Source organism: Ricinus communis, chromosome 4 (genome assembly GCF_019578655.1).
Source record: "Ricinus communis isolate WT05 ecotype wild-type chromosome 4, ASM1957865v1, whole genome shotgun sequence".
Taxonomy (NCBI): Eukaryota; Viridiplantae; Streptophyta; class Magnoliopsida; order Malpighiales; family Euphorbiaceae; genus Ricinus; species Ricinus communis.
In genome coordinates, this window is record NC_063259.1 from 26,133,581 (window position 1) to 26,152,292 (window position 18,712).

General features: G+C 33.9%; 2 protein-coding genes and 1 long non-coding RNA gene across 4 annotated transcripts; 2 read left to right on the top strand and 1 right to left on the bottom strand.

Moving 5' to 3' along the window:
* Positions 1–2,194: 2,194 nt before the first annotated feature.
* On the top strand, positions 2,195–8,256 carry LOC8258136. Of its 2 annotated transcripts, XM_048373068.1 has the most exons (5): positions 2,195–2,478; positions 2,686–2,862; positions 4,079–5,500; positions 5,756–5,872; positions 7,883–8,256. In XM_048373068.1, exons 1-4 carry the CDS (start codon positions 2,464–2,466, stop codon positions 5,819–5,821), a joined length of 1,680 nt encoding a protein of 559 aa, XP_048229025.1. In that variant the 5' UTR covers positions 2,195–2,463; the 3' UTR covers positions 5,822–5,872; positions 7,883–8,256. The 2 variants fall into 2 exon arrangements, with proteins under 2 accessions (XP_048229025.1, XP_015582125.1); XM_015726639.2 differs by lacking the exon at positions 5,756–5,872 and having other exon boundaries at positions 2,202–2,478.
* Positions 8,257–9,107: 851 nt separating this feature from the next.
* On the top strand, positions 9,108–11,317 carry LOC107262055. Its single transcript, XR_001535966.3, has 2 exons — positions 9,108–9,721; positions 10,905–11,317. It is a non-coding gene; the product is annotated as an uncharacterized LOC107262055 (long non-coding RNA).
* A 447-nt stretch (positions 11,318–11,764) lies between these two features.
* Positions 11,765–16,375, bottom strand: LOC8258135 (TORTIFOLIA1-like protein 3). The gene is made up of 5 exons (XM_002511429.4): positions 15,327–16,375; positions 15,137–15,245; positions 14,209–14,762; positions 13,089–13,499; positions 11,765–12,383 (listed from the first exon to the last, which is right to left on the bottom strand). The coding sequence occupies exons 1-4, from the start codon at positions 16,107–16,109 to the stop codon at positions 13,104–13,106; spliced, it is 1,842 nt and encodes a 613-aa protein (XP_002511475.1). The 5' UTR covers positions 16,110–16,375; the 3' UTR covers positions 11,765–12,383; positions 13,089–13,103.
* Positions 16,376–18,712: the final 2,337 nt, after the last annotated feature.

Consider the following 18,712-nt stretch of genomic DNA (forward strand, 5'->3'; position numbering starts at 1 on the left):
TTTGTAATATTATTTATATTTTGTTATAAAAATAAATTGACTATTATACACCATGTTTCATATAATTACAATTTAATACATAATAATGAAATTTGATTTATTTTCTTATTCATTTTCCTTTTCTAGTCTCCTTTATTTCAATAGCTTTCTTCTGCTCCAGTATCGTATTACCATCAACAACATTTGCTATAACGACAGCGTTCTTATGTTGCTTGATTGGTCACAATATGATGTACGAGAAGTAAACTACGTCAAATTATAAAACTAAATTTCATTACGCATTTTAACAGTATAAATTCGATGAAATTGTTTTACTTTTTTTTTTCTTTATTAGTTAATAAACTTAGTAAAGACAATTTGAATTCTAAATGTACAAATTATTATTATTATTATATATTAAGTTTTACTTATATATGAATCTTATATATTATGAGTTTAATAAATAATTTATTTATTTTCATATATGTATTAATTTTATTTATCATTATTGGTTGATCATTGTATCAATTTAATAGTAATATTTATTATAAAAATCTTCAGATTAAAAGTATTACAAACATCATCTAATAATAAGGAGAATAAGATAATTATTAAGTATAAGCTATACTAAATGCTATTTTATTATATAGTTTATATTAATAATTCTAGTTGCATATTTATTTTATAGTTATTTAATTTTTTTTATAAACTTTAAAATCATTCTCAAAATATTGGTTTATTTTTAGTATTTTGTGTGATAGTTGATTTTTATAATATTTGCTCTATAATTCATTGTGAGATCGATCTCATGGTGAACTTGTCCATATTATCATTCGGTTCGTACACTTCGAGTACTAATTAGACACATCAATCGCGATGACGATGATTTTGCAGAAACTAATAATATGGAGACTTAGAATTTTGATCATGTTGGATTTCATGGTGATCTTTTTACGGGTCGAATGATAATAGGGTTGGTCTTAATTTGTAGAAAGAGAGAAATAAAATTATTATAGCTCAATTTTATATTTTTAAAATTGATCTTTTTTTTTCTTTCAGAGTTTTAATTTTTTATATTTTTTTAATTTTGATAATTACAATATATTTATTAAAATTATTAAAAAGATTTATTTTAGAATAATAACTTTTCTAATTTTTATATTTAATTTATATATAACTATAGAATTCATTCAAATGAAATAAATATTATATTTGAAATAGATTAAAATAAGGAATTATAAAAGAATAATTAAAAAGAAAAGTAAGACCCAATATACTGGTTTATTTAAATATTTTGTTTACTTTGCAATATTTTAATTTAGTTACAATTAATTATATAAATTGAATTAAAAAGTCTAGATAAACTTTTTATTTAAACTGAATATGTAAACTTTATAAATAAATTTTATAAATTTATGTTAACCAAATATACTAGTTGCTTATTGATATTGTAATATTTTACTCTCTTTTCTATTCTAAATTTGATTAACTACAATTGAACCTTTTTAGAAAATGAGAGTATAATTAAAAATAAAATAGAGGCTAGATTAGTTTTTCTAAAACAATTTATAAAATACACACTTATTTTATATCAATACTATAAAAGTTGCTATATGATATTTTCTACGTTGTTTTGTAATATTAATTTTTTATATTAAGAAAGTCATTTTATAAATTTACTTTAATACACTCTTTATGTCTTAAATAGAAAATAAACACATTAGAAAAAATTAATTTTTATTTTTATTTTTATATTTAATAAATATGTAACTATTATACTGGTTAATATTTTATTTTTATTTTTTAAAATATAGAAAATTCATTAACGTCTATAAATATAAAAAGTTCAGAAAATTTAAGATTAAGATAAAAACAGTGAGCCTTTTTATTTAAATGTTCTTTAAATTAGACTTTATTATAGATTTTGTATTTTAAAACAAGCCAGCGATTGGACCTCCCCATCATGTCGTTTAGGAAGTTGTTCATATTACTCCAAAAACCCTCTCAACCGTCGCTCAGTCTATTTACCAAGATCCCGCCATCAACAACCCCAAAACCCCAACAAAAAGAAAACTGTTACAACCCTACGCTTCCCAAAGCCCATAAAAAACACTGCATGCTTCCTGCCACGTGTTAATATTCCACATGTACGGCTGTAATCAATCCACGGGCCACGTCACCACCGAGTTAAAAACTCAATGGGCCCCGCATTCCTGGCGCGCTCCCCGTAGAGAAAACGATAGCAAGGCAGAACAGAACTCCCATAAGAAAGAAAAAACGCGACTGGGAGTTACGGTTGTAATTAGTTGAGGATTCCAGGGACATTAGAGTAATTAGAGGTATTTCAGTTCCTAACAGACAGCTACGAGGAAAAACAAAAGACTTGAACAAAAGAAAAAAAAAAAACCACCTCCGCTTTTGCTTTAACAACTTTGGTCTTAACCAGCAACTAACTAACACCTTCTCTTCATTCTCGGCGCTGAAATGGCCGATTCCGAGGTGAAATTACTTCATTACCCTTCCATCAATCTACTCTATTCTCACTGTAACCACCACAACCACCTCCGCTTCTAACTACTTTTCTAGAAGAGGTGGAAATTTTGATGGTTTCATGTGGAATGGGGGTTGATGATGGTGATTTTTGTGTTTGTCTGTTTTTTTTCTTTTGGATTCTTACTGTTATTTCTCTTTTATTCGCTTGGGCAGAAATTAACGGCGTTAAAGAAGGCTTACGCGGATATAATATTGAATTCGGCGAAAGAGGCGGCGGCAAGGATAATGGTGTCGGAGAGGAAAGCGCAGCGGTATCAGCGAGAGCTCTTCGCTGCAAAAGATGAGGCGTTGCGAATGCTTCTTAGACTCAAGCAGATGTTAGATTCTAAGGTTTAGCGCTTTTCTTTAGTTTTACCTGCCCTTTTGCTTTTGATGAAAAAAGTGATTGGCTTTGATTTGGTTGTGGTGTTATTTTGTGGATTTTTGGCCATTAATTGATTTTATTTAGTTGTATGTTTTTCATTTTGCGTTTGATCAAGCACTGTATTGAAAGAATCTTTCGTATCAGTGAATGCTGTTTTGAATAGTCCCCTTGTCTTTGTTATGGTTGCATTGTTAATTGTTGTTTTTAACTTTGGTAATTGGCTTGTTCCAGAACATGATAAGCGTTAATTTGCATATTATAGTATCTCCTAGGCATACTTTTTTTTGGTATCTTGTACGCATACTGTTTGTCTTTGACAAGAGTGGCATAATATGGAACTTGAGTTAGTCTTAGTGCATAACTAAAGTTTTTGAATTTGTCACAAGTACAGTGCTGAGATATATGTAAATTTATTGCTTATAGCTCTTAATTCTGCTTATGAAATCCAGCATAGTGTTCATAATACAGTGTTTCGCCCATGAAAGGTGAGTTCCGAAATACAGCTGCCTTGTGAAGTTGATTGTAAGCTATGCTTTGACTACTTCTTCAAGTGCTAAAACTGTAGATTGTGTTAAGGCTGATCCTAGGTTTGAAAATCAACATCAGATTTTGTTATTCTCCAAGGACAATAAATTCTTTGTGAAGGGTTCTGATACATTGATCAAGAATTTGTTAAATATGGATTTAAACTCCAATAATGGTCATTTTTTTTATGAAAGCTAGGAACTTTCATGAGCCTTGGTATCTCTTGAGATAGACATCCACAATTTGACGACAGAGAACTGCCAGCTTTTGCAATTTGAGCATTTCTCAATGCTCATAAAGCTTTCTTCCTTCAGAATTGATACAAGTCATGGAATAATTCATTGGCCGTGTTATGACCATCATGCTGCGTGTTAGCCTTTTGTGTTTCTCTTGGACTCATTCATGTTACGGTACTATACTCCAAATGCACACAGTGTCGTAGGTACTAAGGATAGGATTAGCTCATGTTAAGTTTATTAGATCTAACTCTGTGAGGTAATCAAAGTTAGATGTTCTCTACTTCCCTTTGATTCTTTTAACCTGTTATGCTCACTCTACCTTTAGCTGTTTTTTAATATTTAAAAAAAAATTTGTTTTTCTCAGTTCAATGTAATTAATTTAGACACTCCTTCATTGACTGAATCTTTATACTTCTAGGTCAGTGAAGCAGAAATGGCATCCTTGAATCAACAGAGAAGGATTGAAGAGCTAGAAGCACAACTTGGGGAAGCAGAGGATATAGTAAAAGACCTTAGATCAGAGTTAAGAGAATTGCAGGACGAATTGGAGAAGGTGGCAAACAGCCAGATGCGGCCTTTGGAAGAACAAAATCCTGAGGGTGAAAGGACTACTCTTGTAACTGCATTTGAGGAGAACAGACTCAGTACTTCTGGGTCTGTAATACCTTCAGGACCTGCCTCACAGTCTGACCCAGTTATAACTCTTGAAACAAAGAATTTGACTTTGAATGGGACATGTGCTGGCACTAGGTTGTATAGTGAAGGTGATTGCCGTAAAGACAATTGCTTTGTTTGCAATCCTGATTTTGCCTCCATAGTGATGAGAAGCAAAGAGCCTGAGCTGTATAGAAATGGGTGCACTCAGAGAATTCGTGCTTTTGAAAGGAGCCTGTTAGGTGGAAATCTGTCTCTTTCTGGGCAAGATGATGATGTTAAGAATCAGGTATTTATAATAGAAGATAAAGAAGATAAAGATATACGTAAACAACTCACTGCCAAGGTTGATAGAATTTGTGATGTTGAGAAAATTCCTGGTTTAGTCAAGGGTAACAGCATAAGAAAAAAAAGAAGAAAAAACCCGTCCGTTTCTGGACAAGCTGATGGTATAAAGAATCAGAAATCTATTAGAGAAGAAACGAAAGATAAATATATCTTTACATGTCTTCCTGTCAAGGCTGATAGTTGTTGTCATGGAGGATATATTCCAAGAAGTCTAAAAAGAAAAAGGGCTGCTAGATATAGGAGACACAGAGAGTATAGGAGTTTTCTTCATGAGGCTGTAGATAACAATGTTCAAACTGCAGAAGATTCTAGGAAAATTGATTATATATCTCTGAAGGATCCTCAGCCACCTGTGCTCCCAAAATCACCTTCAGATACAAATGAAAAGGTTAACCAATCAGGATCTTTCGAAGTTATTGGAAGAGAGGCAGAATTTGGCAGAACTTGTTCTTTTCAGAATATATCAAACAATGATAGTTTTCCAATAGATGAATTGCAGTTGGCTGGACGGGATGCTGGAACTGCAGAGTGTTCAGAGTTTCCAGCTAGCAGAAATGATTTTCAAATAGCCAGTGTATTACCATCAAACTCACATCTAAAAGAGCCTGGTACCATTGTAGCAGTTTCTCCTCACCCGCAGCCATTATTCAAGTACACATTCCAAAGGAAAAGGAAGAAGGAATTTCTAAGCAGCTCAGATGGTGAAACTTCTTTTGGTAATCACACTTTGAAGAAAAAGATGGGGGAGAAACAAAGTGGTTCTCTGGAGTCAGACAATTCAAGCTTGATAGCTGAATCATCTAGAGATGATCGGAGGTTGGCACAGGTTGCTCGTCAGGTTGGTTAATATTTAGGTTTGCTTGTCTCCAAGTATACTTCTTTGTTTGCTTGTCTCTGGTTATCTGTCTGAATGTATGTTTCATATTTCTTAATATTGTATCATTGTATTTTACATCGAATTTCAAGTGATAATGCTGCATATTAGGGCTAATTGGAAAAACAAATATAAATCCAGTTCTGAAATAATCATGTCTATGCTCCAGCTTGGTTTGAATTGGTATGCTTTAGTCAACTTCTTGTTTCATATTTGCAGATAATGTTAAACCTGGAAATAGAAGACTTAGCAACTATCGACTGTCCTTGCAGGATACCCTGGTAGAGATTTTATAACTATTGGTGGGGAACTTATCCAATAGCTTAAAACTTTTAGGTAAAATAGTTTGTTTGATATGGTATCCGGGCATATGCTGTTAAATGGTCTTGAATTCAATTTCTGGCCATCCCATTTTATCATTGAAATTTCAGCATAAGGTATAATGGGCACTCACGTAGAGGTATGTCATGGATGTTAAAACTATTATTGAAGCTTCACTCAACAGCTTAAGCTTTTGAATGAAATGGTTTTTCGATAAACCCCAATAAAAATTACCTGGTCATAGAAAGATGGTACGGATATTACAAGACCTCACATGTCATGGATTATAGAATTGTTTTGGGCTTTTAAATATTAACTAGGATCTTGACAGTGTAGATGTCCTAGTGGCATTCATTAAATTCAGAAGCAACATTATAGGTCCTTATTATGGATTTAGTGATGACTACTTGATTCTGTTAGAGCACTCCAATACTGCTGCAATATAAAAAGAGGAACAGTTACTTGCCTGTGATATAAACCATGTTAGATGATAAGTAGACTTGGATCTTCCTCATTGAATTCTTGTTCAGATTGCCTTGTTAATTAAGTTTAGTTTTACTATGGACAACTGGAAACTGATACATTTAAGACTGACCTGTATGTTTAGTACTGTATCTTACCATGCCAAGGATATGTCTGTGAATGTACATGTAAGCTCATGCTTGTATTGGGGTGTGGATGCCCTCTGCCTTTGCCAACTTACTATCAATGTCTACATCACCATCACTATCACCCTCACCTTTAGCTTTCCAATTTGAAATCTGTTCTAATTGCTGAAATATTTTCATGAACCAATTACTTAAATCTTTATAAGCCATCTGTTTGTTTCAAAGTTAAAAGCATTCCTAAGGATGCCTTCACTGTTTGAACTAGTTTCTATAACTCATTTATTTGAATATATTAAAGAAGAACTATTTTAGATTCCATCACGAGTTCCTAGGTAATTTAAGGACTTTAAGGCTTCCATTTACTTTTCCTTTTATTTGTTATTTGGATTTTGGTCCACTTCTTGAAGCCCCTCCCATGTCCTCCTACCTATGTTGCAAAATTGCGCTAGAGTACCGTTGTCACTCTAATTTGATTGTGTTAGCCTTTAATTCTGCTCTAAGTGTTTTATTTTGTTATTTTATTTTGCTGCAGCTGCTGTATCTCTTTATGGAGTTACTGGGAATTCTTTTTTCCTTTTCTCTTTTCCCCGAGTCTTGTTGTGTTCTTGTGATAAAAGTAAAAAAGAAAATTGCTAAGAAATGAATGCAGAAAAGGAGTTATACAAGAATAAATAGCAAATCAAATAGTATAAAATTATCATAAAAATATGAATAGAATACAGTCGAATTTTTTTTTCCTAGCACTTGATTAAAATCACAAGCAATTGAATGGAACTCTTTTAAGTTAGTAAAAGAAGAGATAGAAGCTTGTGGAAACTGGCGAGTTAACTCATAGGAACATCTGCAATTCCAGGAACAATGAGCAATATATAAAGAAAATAGAAGCAGCAAAACTGGAATAATTTGATTTCTATGGACTGACATGAAGTTGTGCCTTATTTTCTTTTATTAATTTGTTCTGATTTTGGTTTATGCACTACTACCTCATCACGTAGGTGCTGTAAATCGGAGATGAAACCATGAGCCTATTTATTGTCAAGCATGTGACCATTTAACTGTCACCCTGATTCAACATCTGTGCTGTTCGTGCAATGGAATCCCATTCCCACTGTTGTTTATAAAATTAACTAACATAATTGCGGGAACATTTATTATGGGACATGTATGTTGGGAGTTAGCTTCCTCTTTATCTGTAGAAGCCGAGTCGCATCTGATGTCAAGTTATGCATGTAATAGAGTTACTTCTGTTACGAGATTAAAGCACATGCTGCGCATATTAACAAAAATTGTTGCTGTCAGCTGCTTTTTTCCTCTTTGTTCTATACGTCTTCAGTAGCATCATCATTGATCAATGCACGGTGTTTGCATTCTCATGCCTACCTAGTTCTTAATTTCTTTTGGATTTTAAACTGCGCAGCTTATATCTTTGTCTGAAAAGCAATGGAAGTAGAGCTGGATTCAAGTGGAGGAGTTGTTGAATTTGGACTTGAAGCCAGACCTTCTCATGTTTAAAGCAGTTCCCAAAGATGGTGTTTCATTAGAGGAGTTCCAGTGAAAATGACGGTTGATGGATCAAGAAAAGAGCTATGCATCCCAAAGTCGAATAATGTTTGGGCATTTCATATCTATCTAGTTGTATGCATTATTGTATTTCTTTTTAATCATCCATCTTAGCTTTAATATATATATATATATATATATATATACACATATAGATATATAAGTTGTCAAGATTAAAACTATTGGATCGGTTTTAGTTAGATAATTACAATAGAATTCTTTTCTTTCTCATTTTCTTTTCCTTTTATTACTGATTATGCAGGAAGTACTTTACTGCAAACAGATAGTTTAGTTAGTTTGGGCAGAGAACTTCATTTCTGGTCCTTTGCAGTTGGTGGGCATCAATATCAACTTGATCACTAAGATGGGCAGATTTTCTTTCTTTTAGGTGCTTGTTTTCTTTAACAAGGTGAAATCTTTTTTTTTGAAAATGAATTGAACACATGTATGTATATATGTAGGCTCAAGTACAAAATAAACATAAAATGAGAGAAAATTAATATTAATAATAATTGAAGTATAGAAGGCGCCATTTAGATGATGCAATCGCTAACTTTATTGGAAGAAATGAGTTTCTATTTAATCAAATTTTGTTAAAAATCTGTAGAATAAGAAAAGAGTCATCTAAAGGTTGACTGTAGGTAATGGCATCTTTTATGGGCGATCGTAGGAAATAGTATCTTTTAGGAAGCGGTTATATTTGTAAATAATTAAATGGATATTTTAAAATTTATAATAAAATTTGGACGGTTTTATATTACAGAAATAATAATGTAATTCATGTATTTTTCGTATCAAAGGAATAATGCGTGTGTTTTTATTTGTATTTTTTTTCAAGACATTTAATATTTTTTTTAGATTGTAAATAATAAAAATTAAAATATGTAGTAAAATAAATATTTTTAATCAATTTAGTATCCAATTAAATATTTTATGATTATAAAAAATTATTGATATATATTATTTTTAATTTTTATTAAATTTTAAAAAATAATTATTTTAAATAATAAATTTGATAGATTGTTAGATGCTACATTATTTATAAAATTTTATAATATTAATATTAAATACATGTAAAATTATATAAAAAATTAATAAAAATATAAAATGTATCTAAAATATATTAAAAAAATAAAACATAAAATCACAAGATAACTTTTTGAACTTTAGCTCTTATAGTGATGAGAGATAAGATTAAAGTTTAGTAAATTACAGATAGTAAATATCTATTTAATAGTAATATTTTATTATTTATACACTTAGATTAATAATACAATTTGAATAATATCTCACTCTATTTTATTTGTAATTTAGAAAAATATTTTAATTATATTCTTAATTCTTTCTCCGATTATTTTAGATCTTTTTTTTTCTTTTTTTTTTGGTATAATCGGTTTTCGTTTCATCATAGGAAAATTAGAAAATAAGTAAGATTGCATGGGAGAGAAGAGGAGGAGTTTTTGGGATAGAAAGAAAAAGGAGAAAATAAAAGCCTCTCTAATCCCAAAAGGGTAAAACGGAAAAGGGCAAATAGCAAAACTAAAGTAGAAAGAGAAGAGGGATGGGATTAGGAAGCAAAGCAGCGGATTGGGGTTTTAAGGCGTTCACTGCAAGTCTAGGCGTCGCCACCATTTATCTCACGGCCACTTTCTCTGTGAACGTTTATAGAGGCCTTTCTTGGCACAACTCGCAATCGGTAATTAAATTTCTTTTGTTGTTTATGTATATATGGATTTGAATGCGAATCAGATGATCCTACCACTCCGATTCTATTTCATTTGCTTATGTTATGAAGTAGCTGTCTTTGTTCTGGTATTCACTGTTTTTGGTTTGCTTTTTAGTTGCTATTTGTTTTCCCTTTGATAATTGCATATATTACTCGAACGCTTATGGTCATTGGATGAGCTAAATTTCTGGATTTTTCTTTTTTCTGCTTCAAGTCAGTGATAATTAGACTGATACAGAAATCCTCTAATATAGTAAAGTAGTTTATGATGTATTCCGGAAAGATTAGTAGCACCAGATTCTGCAATACCGGGAATTTGTGTAGCCATCTTCTGGCTCTTGTTTTTCCTCTCTTTTTTGGAGGTGTCTAGAAATGTAAAATGGATAAGCATTGTTTTGGACATGGGAGCTGCAAGCATGGCAAAATCTTTTTCTTTTTTCAAAAGATAAAATGTAAAAAGAGGAGCTTCATGTATGAGCACTAGGGCAATTGGGGTTTCTTAGAAGGTTGATGTAATTATTTTATATCCTGCAAATTGTACTTTGTTTCCCTTGATCCTGTGAGGTATGGTAATCTGTACTGCAATTATTATGTCTAGTTTTAGCGTTTTCATATCGACAGGGGGACTAGATTCTCAGTTTCTTGCACTTGGATTCTTTTGGAAATGGGACCTTTCTCCTGTGTTATGTGTTTATTATGGCCTTTGGGTGGGGAGTATGCCGTCAGTAGCAAATCCTTTCTTAAATGATACCGCAGCATGGAGGTGTTAGCGGATTGACCTAGCATTTTAAAATACATGAATTAAAATTCTCACCCTTTTTTGCTATGTAGTATTCTTGATAATCATTGAGGAGGTGTATGGAATGTTTTGTGTTGTAACTTGTGTGCATATTGTTGTTGCTAGCTGGTAAGCCAATCTTGTGTTGCTATTTTGAGTTCTTTTTTATGGAATCCCTTTATACTGAGACTCATCATTTGCTAGTTTTATGCAAAATAGTTTAAGCTGTTAAATTGCTCATCATCTTCCATTTGAAGTTTAATGTACTCATATTTGGTAAAGCATGGTGCAGTAACTAAAGTTGTAGTTGTGCTACTGCTGCTAACTCATTCTTGATGGAAAGCTCTCTAAGTGGATTTACGAATTTAATTGCAGAAAGTCGACAAGCAAGGTGCTGCTGAGCAAGCTCAATGACTTCAATTTGTACTGCTGCCTCATATATTTGGTCTTGCCTTTTTAAGGAACCATGAAATTACCATGTAAACGTTGATTTTAACTCCAGTATTCTCCACCAGGGGTAACAAAATGATCGCAAGACTACTAAAACTCAAATTTGGCACGTGTTTTTTACATGGATGTAGCAATTTGGATTGCATTTGTAGTTTGATTCTGCAGCCAACATCATTTGGTTTGCTCGCAATTTTGATCAGAGGTTACATGTATGTCCTGGAAAATAAATAGTTCTATAACTAGTGGGCCTTCCTCTTTTAAACGTACCTTCAGTATATTACAAGAAGGATGCTATCCATGCCTCTTTTATTTATTTATTTAAGTGGGCTTGTCAAGTATTTCATTTTGTCGCCCATTAATTTATATGTGACTCTCATCTGCGCCAGTGCACCGCCTATACAGGGTAAAGAAAACAGGCTTGGGTGGAAACAATAGGCTTTGGATTGGAGAACTGTCAACATACGTTGCAGCACAGTGGTCGGAGGCTTGTGGTTAATAAATAAGAGGTAATAAACTTTGGCATAAATCAAGGGAGTAAAAACTAGGCAAAACTTTGTTGTTGAAACTGATACCGCGGCTATACGGCTTGAAACCTCAATGAGGCATCGCCCGCATAAGGTTTACAAGGCGTAATGGGAGCCTTATGGAAGGAAAGAGAAGAGCAGCAAATAAAGCTGCTCAATGGTCAGCCAAGGCCTCTTTTTATCACTGGGCTTTGATACCCTTTTCGAACGTCCAATCCAGAATGAGATCAATCGTGTACGTAACTGCACGTGCTACTTTACTAAGAGAAAATAGAACAGTATGTTACTTCAATTACTAATTAGTCCTGGATGCAAACAACAACAATTCATTGCCATCTCTCCCTCAAGCTCAGATCTGCATGTATCTGAAATAGCAAAACCTCCCTATGGCGATGACTAGAATTGGGTGGGCGTCTGTATCTATTTTGAAGGTAAATAGATAGTAGACATGGCCAGAACCGGATCATCAATATCAGACTGAAAAGGAGAAAGGAAGCCATAAAAAGAACTGCTCCCTATACATATTCAACACTATACCGGGTTAGGGGTATTTGGTAGTACTCTTTTTTTCCCTTTTTTTTTCTCTCCCAGTCTTCAAACTATTGGAAACGAAATAAAAGAATGCTAAACTAAAATGAAGAATTACTGAATCAATCGGCTTCTCTGTCATTCTTTTTACTTCAAATGAGTATGACATGATCACTTATGTAGGCCGTCAATGAGCAGTTGCATTTATCATATAATTTGGGTAGGCAACTATCAAACTGGTTCAATGCAGCATCTCGTATACCGGGATCTTCACTTTCATTTCACGGTTCTCTTAACCATACAGCAACATTTGAGTCGAAAGAAATTGGACTGCCCAAGTTACGAGGCATATCTGTAAAATAAGAGAAAGACAAATCAGGTTGTTGAATGGGATATGTGAATTTAATGACCAACTTTCATTTCCACATCGTTTTGGAAAACATTAAAAAGCAAATCCTTTCTCGAATGATCATATAAGAGTTTATCAGACATGCTGGCCAGTGTCTAGGGCCTATACTCCTGTCAATTCTTTAACTGAGTGGATTTGTTGACAGTCTAGCACATGACCATAACTTCCAAGTTTAAACGTGCAAGAACATTCCTGGATGTGAATAACTGTAAAGGGCAGCAAAGTTGAACAAGCAGGTAAGACAGCACAGAGAAGTGTTGGCATGGAAATGTGTAGTTTTCCTAGATGAAAGGTTCGCATGTTTATATTTATAAACAGCACCTAGAGTATTTAACAGAATGTGAAGGTTCAAAGGCCTAAATTTGCAAACAGCACCCTGCCCTCTGTCCTCCTACCAGATTATCCAAAGTTGTTGAGATGAAAGGCTTTTCAAAGTCAGGAAGCTAGTTCCTTCTACATTCTCAGAATAAAAGCTTCAGAAATTGTTATCCCATGCTTATCAGGTCAGGATCTCGGGAGAAGCTTAGGAAGGAGTGTCTCTAGGAATTCTATCAACTCAAATCGGAAGACAGAGCTTACAGGGCTACAGAAATAGTAGTAGAACTAAAAGCACTTGGAAGGCTAAAACAGAAACTCGTCATCAAATACCTGCTTATGCATTTGCTAGTGTTGTGCCCCTTCTGATAACCCCCTTGACTCGTGAATCTCTGCCAAAGGATTCACTATGAACCCACCACCCCCCTGAAGCAGTAACCTACGGCTCTCCAAATTGAGCATCTCAAGACTGTCAGGCTTACCATCTTTATGGCGCATGACAGAAAATGGTGGAGTGGTACCAGAGGAGAGCCTTGAGGCTGAATGGCGGCTTTCTGTTTTCCTCCAGAACTTGGAACTCAAAAAATCTGCACCAGGTAGCAAACAACATGTGGTTCTGTTGGAGTTGGTCATCCTTCCACTTGACACAGCCAAGTCATATGATATCTCATCAAGTGCCAACTCTAGGCCATGAACACGTGTCTCCAGAGATTGCATTCCATTTTGTGAGCTTCCCATAAATCTCTAAATGCAAGAAGGTAAGGCCAGAAAAAGATTAGCAGATACCTTTTTCAAAATGCAGTAATTGTATGCTGGAGCACTTGATTAGCATTATTAACTTAACAATATTTATCAAATTGGCTAAGAAATTATCAATTAAAGCATTGTGTTCAAATATGGGTAATAGAATTTTGGACCATAAAGAATATAGTATTTGTGCTTGGCTATATCCAAACACCAAATGCCATAAATGCAAAAACTGAAGTATCCTAATACAGATTGATAGATGATAAATATCATAAATGGAATCAGTCTACTCATCCCCAGATTTTGAAATTAGCTGTAATTTCAAAATACTATTTTGGAACTGGTAGTGGAATAAGGGTGTCGCACAACCTAGGAAAAGCTCATAGGAGATGATGACAATCCTTTCTTGCAGTCTAGAAATTTTTGACCTCATTAATAAAAAAGAAAGGGCAGAACTATGGTTCATCAAGAGAATGGTGCCTGTCTCTATGATAATTTGTAAAAGTATCACTATCATTTACATCATTATTTCATTACATGATGCCAAATTTTAGTTGTCTAACTATGTTTTCTCACTCGGATAACTGATGAGATTGGTAATTTTTTAAGCACAGATATCTACAAGAGGAATCTAGACAGATGTTTGGCAGCTACCAGGAAACTGAAAATTAAAATGATAAAACAAAATCTCAAGCAGTGAACAAACCTGCAAAAGATCTAGTAGGCTAGATTGCTGCCTTTCAATTTGAACAAGCTGGTTGCGGATTGAAGATAAGTCCTCACATTCCTTGTGGTTGCTGTGGTGATTCTCAGTAACATTACTGGCAACAGCAGTTGACACAGGACTCTCCTCATGACAAGGAACCACACGAGATCCAGACTTGCACCCACTAAATTTGAGCATTTTGTCATCAGAACTCTTACCAAAAAGGGCCCGTCTTGTTTCTGGCTTTATAGACCTTCTTTCTGGGGCGTTCTCATTATCAACAACCTCAGCTAAAGTAGTAGTATTATTAGGAATTGCAACGTCGACTTTCCAGTCAAAGGGCTTCTTGCAGTCCACCTTTCTGAACAATGCTGAACTCGTTTTCTTTTCAGTGCTCTTGAGAGAACCTCTCCTCCTTGTGAATGTGGCTGCTGAATCGTCAGGTGGAGTAGTCCTGCTAGCTAAAGCAGGTTTTTTCCTCATTTGAGGGGTTTGAAACCCAGCAGCACATGAATTTTTCGAACTAAGTGGATACCGCCCATCACTTGCATCCTCTATTCCCAGAAAAAGAAAAAGAGAGAGAGAGAGAGAGAGATCAGAATTACAAAGTACACTCTTAGATGAACACGAATAAAATGTCACACTAGTAAAACAAGACTCAAAAAGTAATTTTCTATAGAAGGACCCTAAGTAGTTATCCCAAGTGGATAACAGACACTGGAGTCTACAAATGTGTCCAAAGATCCACAGATTGTAAAATAAAAAAAAATAAAAAAAATCCAGAAAATCAACTGGAAATTTCCAATTGAAATCCATCCTGACAATTCAATTGACCAGAACATAAGAAATCAAGTAGCTAAAAAATATTCCAGTATCCACCTAAGAATCAAATCTACACCCTAAAAAGAATCAAAGCGGAGTGCTTTACCTTTAGAAGAAGCCAGAGATCGAGGAGGCGGAGATACATCCTCCGAAACATCTGGAACCTGCTTCCATGCTTCTATCATCTGATGCATCACCTCCCTCGCAGCTTTCACCTAGAATCCAAATTAATCACATTAACTCCAAATAAACAAGCACAGATAATAACTATATCAAAACATAGATAAATCCAAAACCTTATCAAATTTGCGACTCTCAAAAATTTTCAAACACCAACACTTAAACTCCGCGACGTCATCTCTTTCAACAACAGCCAATCTCTCAAGCGCTTCAGCAGCAGCCTTCCTGGCAGCCCAATCATCACTGCTCAAAAACCCTACCAAACACTTGACCAAACCACCAATCCCTCCATAATCTCTCACTCCACCAACCCCAATCACACTCCCTATCACCACCAATCCCGCACTTTTCGCCTTATATCCCTCACTTTTCAACAACCTCTCCATTCTCACCACTAATGCCTTTCCCAACCTCCCCGCCTCCGGATCCGGTGCCGCATTTATCGCTGCCGCCAAACACAACGCTGATCCAATCTGCGCATTCATTTCCTGCTCCGTAAACACCGCTTCGCTCAACGGTTTCAGAAAAGCAGTTGAGAATGGCAGTTTTGTAATTTTCGACGCCAGTGATGATACTGTTGCCACGCATTGCGTACGGATCGATGAGTCGTGGTCACGCAGACGGCGTGTGATGTAGACGAGGATTTTAGGGAGGGACGCAGAAAGATAGTTTGCGTGGTGAATAGAGAGTGCCGTGAGGAGGCAGAGACACTGTTTGCGAACGAGAGGCTTGTCGGTGGTGTCTGTGGAGAGTATGCATGAGAGGTATGTTGCAAGTTGCGTGGTGTTCTCTAAAGTTTTCGCTATGCTTTCTAGCTCTGCAGCGGCGATATTGTATGTGTCTCGGTCAGACAGTTTTGTTATTAGTGTTAGCACTTTTAGCTTCAGATTTTGCGCCATCTTTTTCCTTTCTCTTGTTTTCGTAACCTGGGGGTGCTAGCGGCGGAGACGACGGTGGTTAGGCGAGGGCGCTGTCGGAATTTGCGGCAGCATTGCCGGTGGTGATAATGTTCAGTGTTTGAGCATTAGCTTTTAAATGTAGGAGACATGGTCACGGAAAGAAGGTGATTTAACTGAAGAGATGAATAAGGTCTGATGTTGGAGGTTTCTAAAATTTTACTTCACTCAAGCTTAAAAGACAGGATTAAATTAATTTAAGGTTAATTAGGGAATAATGAGGTGCTAATGGTGGGTTTATTGCATGCTAATATTAACAAAGAGTGGGGACTGATGATTAGATGAGGTTGAGTCCATGTTTTTTTTGACGTCTTGCCATACTATTGGTTCAACTAACTTTTTGGTAGTTTCTGTCAGGTGTGAGCAAAATTTGAACCGAAATGGAATTATCCAAACCGAATTGATTTTTTAATTTGGTTATTTTCCTGGTTCAGTTTTAAATTTTAAAAAAAATGTGAATAAAACAAAATGAGATGAGCAGTTTTATTCTTTCAAAAAAAAAAGAAAAAGAAGTTTTATAAAAATATGTTATGTATGTAGTAAAATAAATTATTCTTGCTATTATTATATATGTAAAATTAAAAAGACTTCTAAATCTTATAAATATAAAATAATTTAATTTAATTTTTAAATTTATTACAAAATATAAAATCGAATAAAATTTATTTAATTAAATTTAATAAATTCTTAAATTTTAATTCAGTTTAATTATATTGATTCTATTGAACTATGAATTGAATTGATTATTTTTCAACCCTACTAATATACTTTTAGAAAATATCTAAAATAGGGAAGACTATATTTTTTTGTTAACTTTCTTTAATTGAAAATGGCTAATTGAAAGCAATATAAATACTAATCTAATAAAAGTGAAATTTGGGATAAGATTGAATAAAATTTTATTATTAATAAAACAAATTTAGTCAAATATTGAATTCTAAATAATGAATTTACACGTACTATTTTGAATTTTAAAATCATGAAAAGTTCAAAATTGACGTCACTTTCAGTGCTAAAAGAAATTACATTTATTTTCTTTTTACGAAATATCAATCTAATCGGCATCTAGCATTGGAAAAAAAGAAAGAAAAAAAAAACAATTAGCACCGACATAGCAGAGGTAATCTGGCGGCCAGTGAGTGCAAGTGTTGGTAGTGGTAAACCTGAGTGGTACTAAGATACAATTCTGTGCTAAGCTGAAATTAAGGTAAAGTTAGGACGCGGGCATGACTAGGTTGATCCAAAATGAAGTGGGCATGGGATTGATTTGATGATAGCACGTGAATGAACAATGCGGGGCGCCGGGTAGTTATTACTGGTAAATTTTGCGCCAGAATTCAAGGAGTCGCCTGACAGTAGCAGTTTTTGGTTAAGCAAACCTGTGCATCATTAAGGCGGTGCTGCATTCCTATCCTCGCTTATTTTTTTTTAATTTTTATATTTTATTTATATACTAAATCAAAAAATAATTAATAATTTTAAATAATATAATATATAATAATTATTTAATATAAAATATAAAATATTTATATACATATGTTATTATCTAATTAGTTATGATAGATAAATATGGCAATAAATTTAAAAACTTTTATTTCTATCACTAATCAAGGGTTCTGTTAACGAAAAAGTAATAATTATTAATATAAGACGGGCCATTCTTCGTTACTACCGAAGAGTTAACTAACAAGCTTCCTTTGTATGTAAAGACGTTCAAAATCAAAATCATATTTGGCCAAAAAGTTTCATCCAATTACAAATGGAAGTGGGTTCCATGATTGGTTGCTGTGACCTAAACGCTTTCTTGCTTGGACAAGTGAAAAAATTATCACTACTTGGTAAGCAGAAAAAATCAATGTAGTGTGATAGTTGTAAAATGGGTTTATTACATGTTCATTAATTAGTTGATACCTACTCAAGATTTGTGGGTCTCAACCTCCACTTAACAACCACAAACACAACAGAACTCTCTGTCCTTGTTGCTAATTCAGAGGAGTACCCAGTTGGTCAAAAGTTATGAAGGATTAGTTGAGTTGTAATAATAATGCAAGAAAAGGAAAAGGGAATTAACTAAAAAGATAATCTGATTAAGGGTCAAGTTTAATTTTTAGTTAAACATACCCTTTTTTGCAATTCATCAAGTCGAATTTATAGACTAAACATTCAAAATAAATTATTTACTGGCATATAAAATTAATACACCTCCAGACTTCCTCAAGAAAATAAATTACTGAATATGAGTGGAATTAGGGCTTAGTAAACTTTGGTTTAAACCACAGTAAGAAACAATGAGGTATGTTAGATGGCGGTGGTCATTGTCGGCTGAGGCGAAACAGATGTTCAAAAATCAAGAAACGTAAGCAAAGGCAATCAATGGAAGGTGGGTTCATCCATCCTTCTGTTTTTTGTTTTAAAGATAATTATTATATCTGTAATTAACTATTTAAAAATTGACAAATATCAATAATTTATTTATCAGTTTAGTCTCATTAGATTTTCTTTCAGTTTTAGCTGTAGAGAGTGTTTGGTGCACCACTTTCACCAAC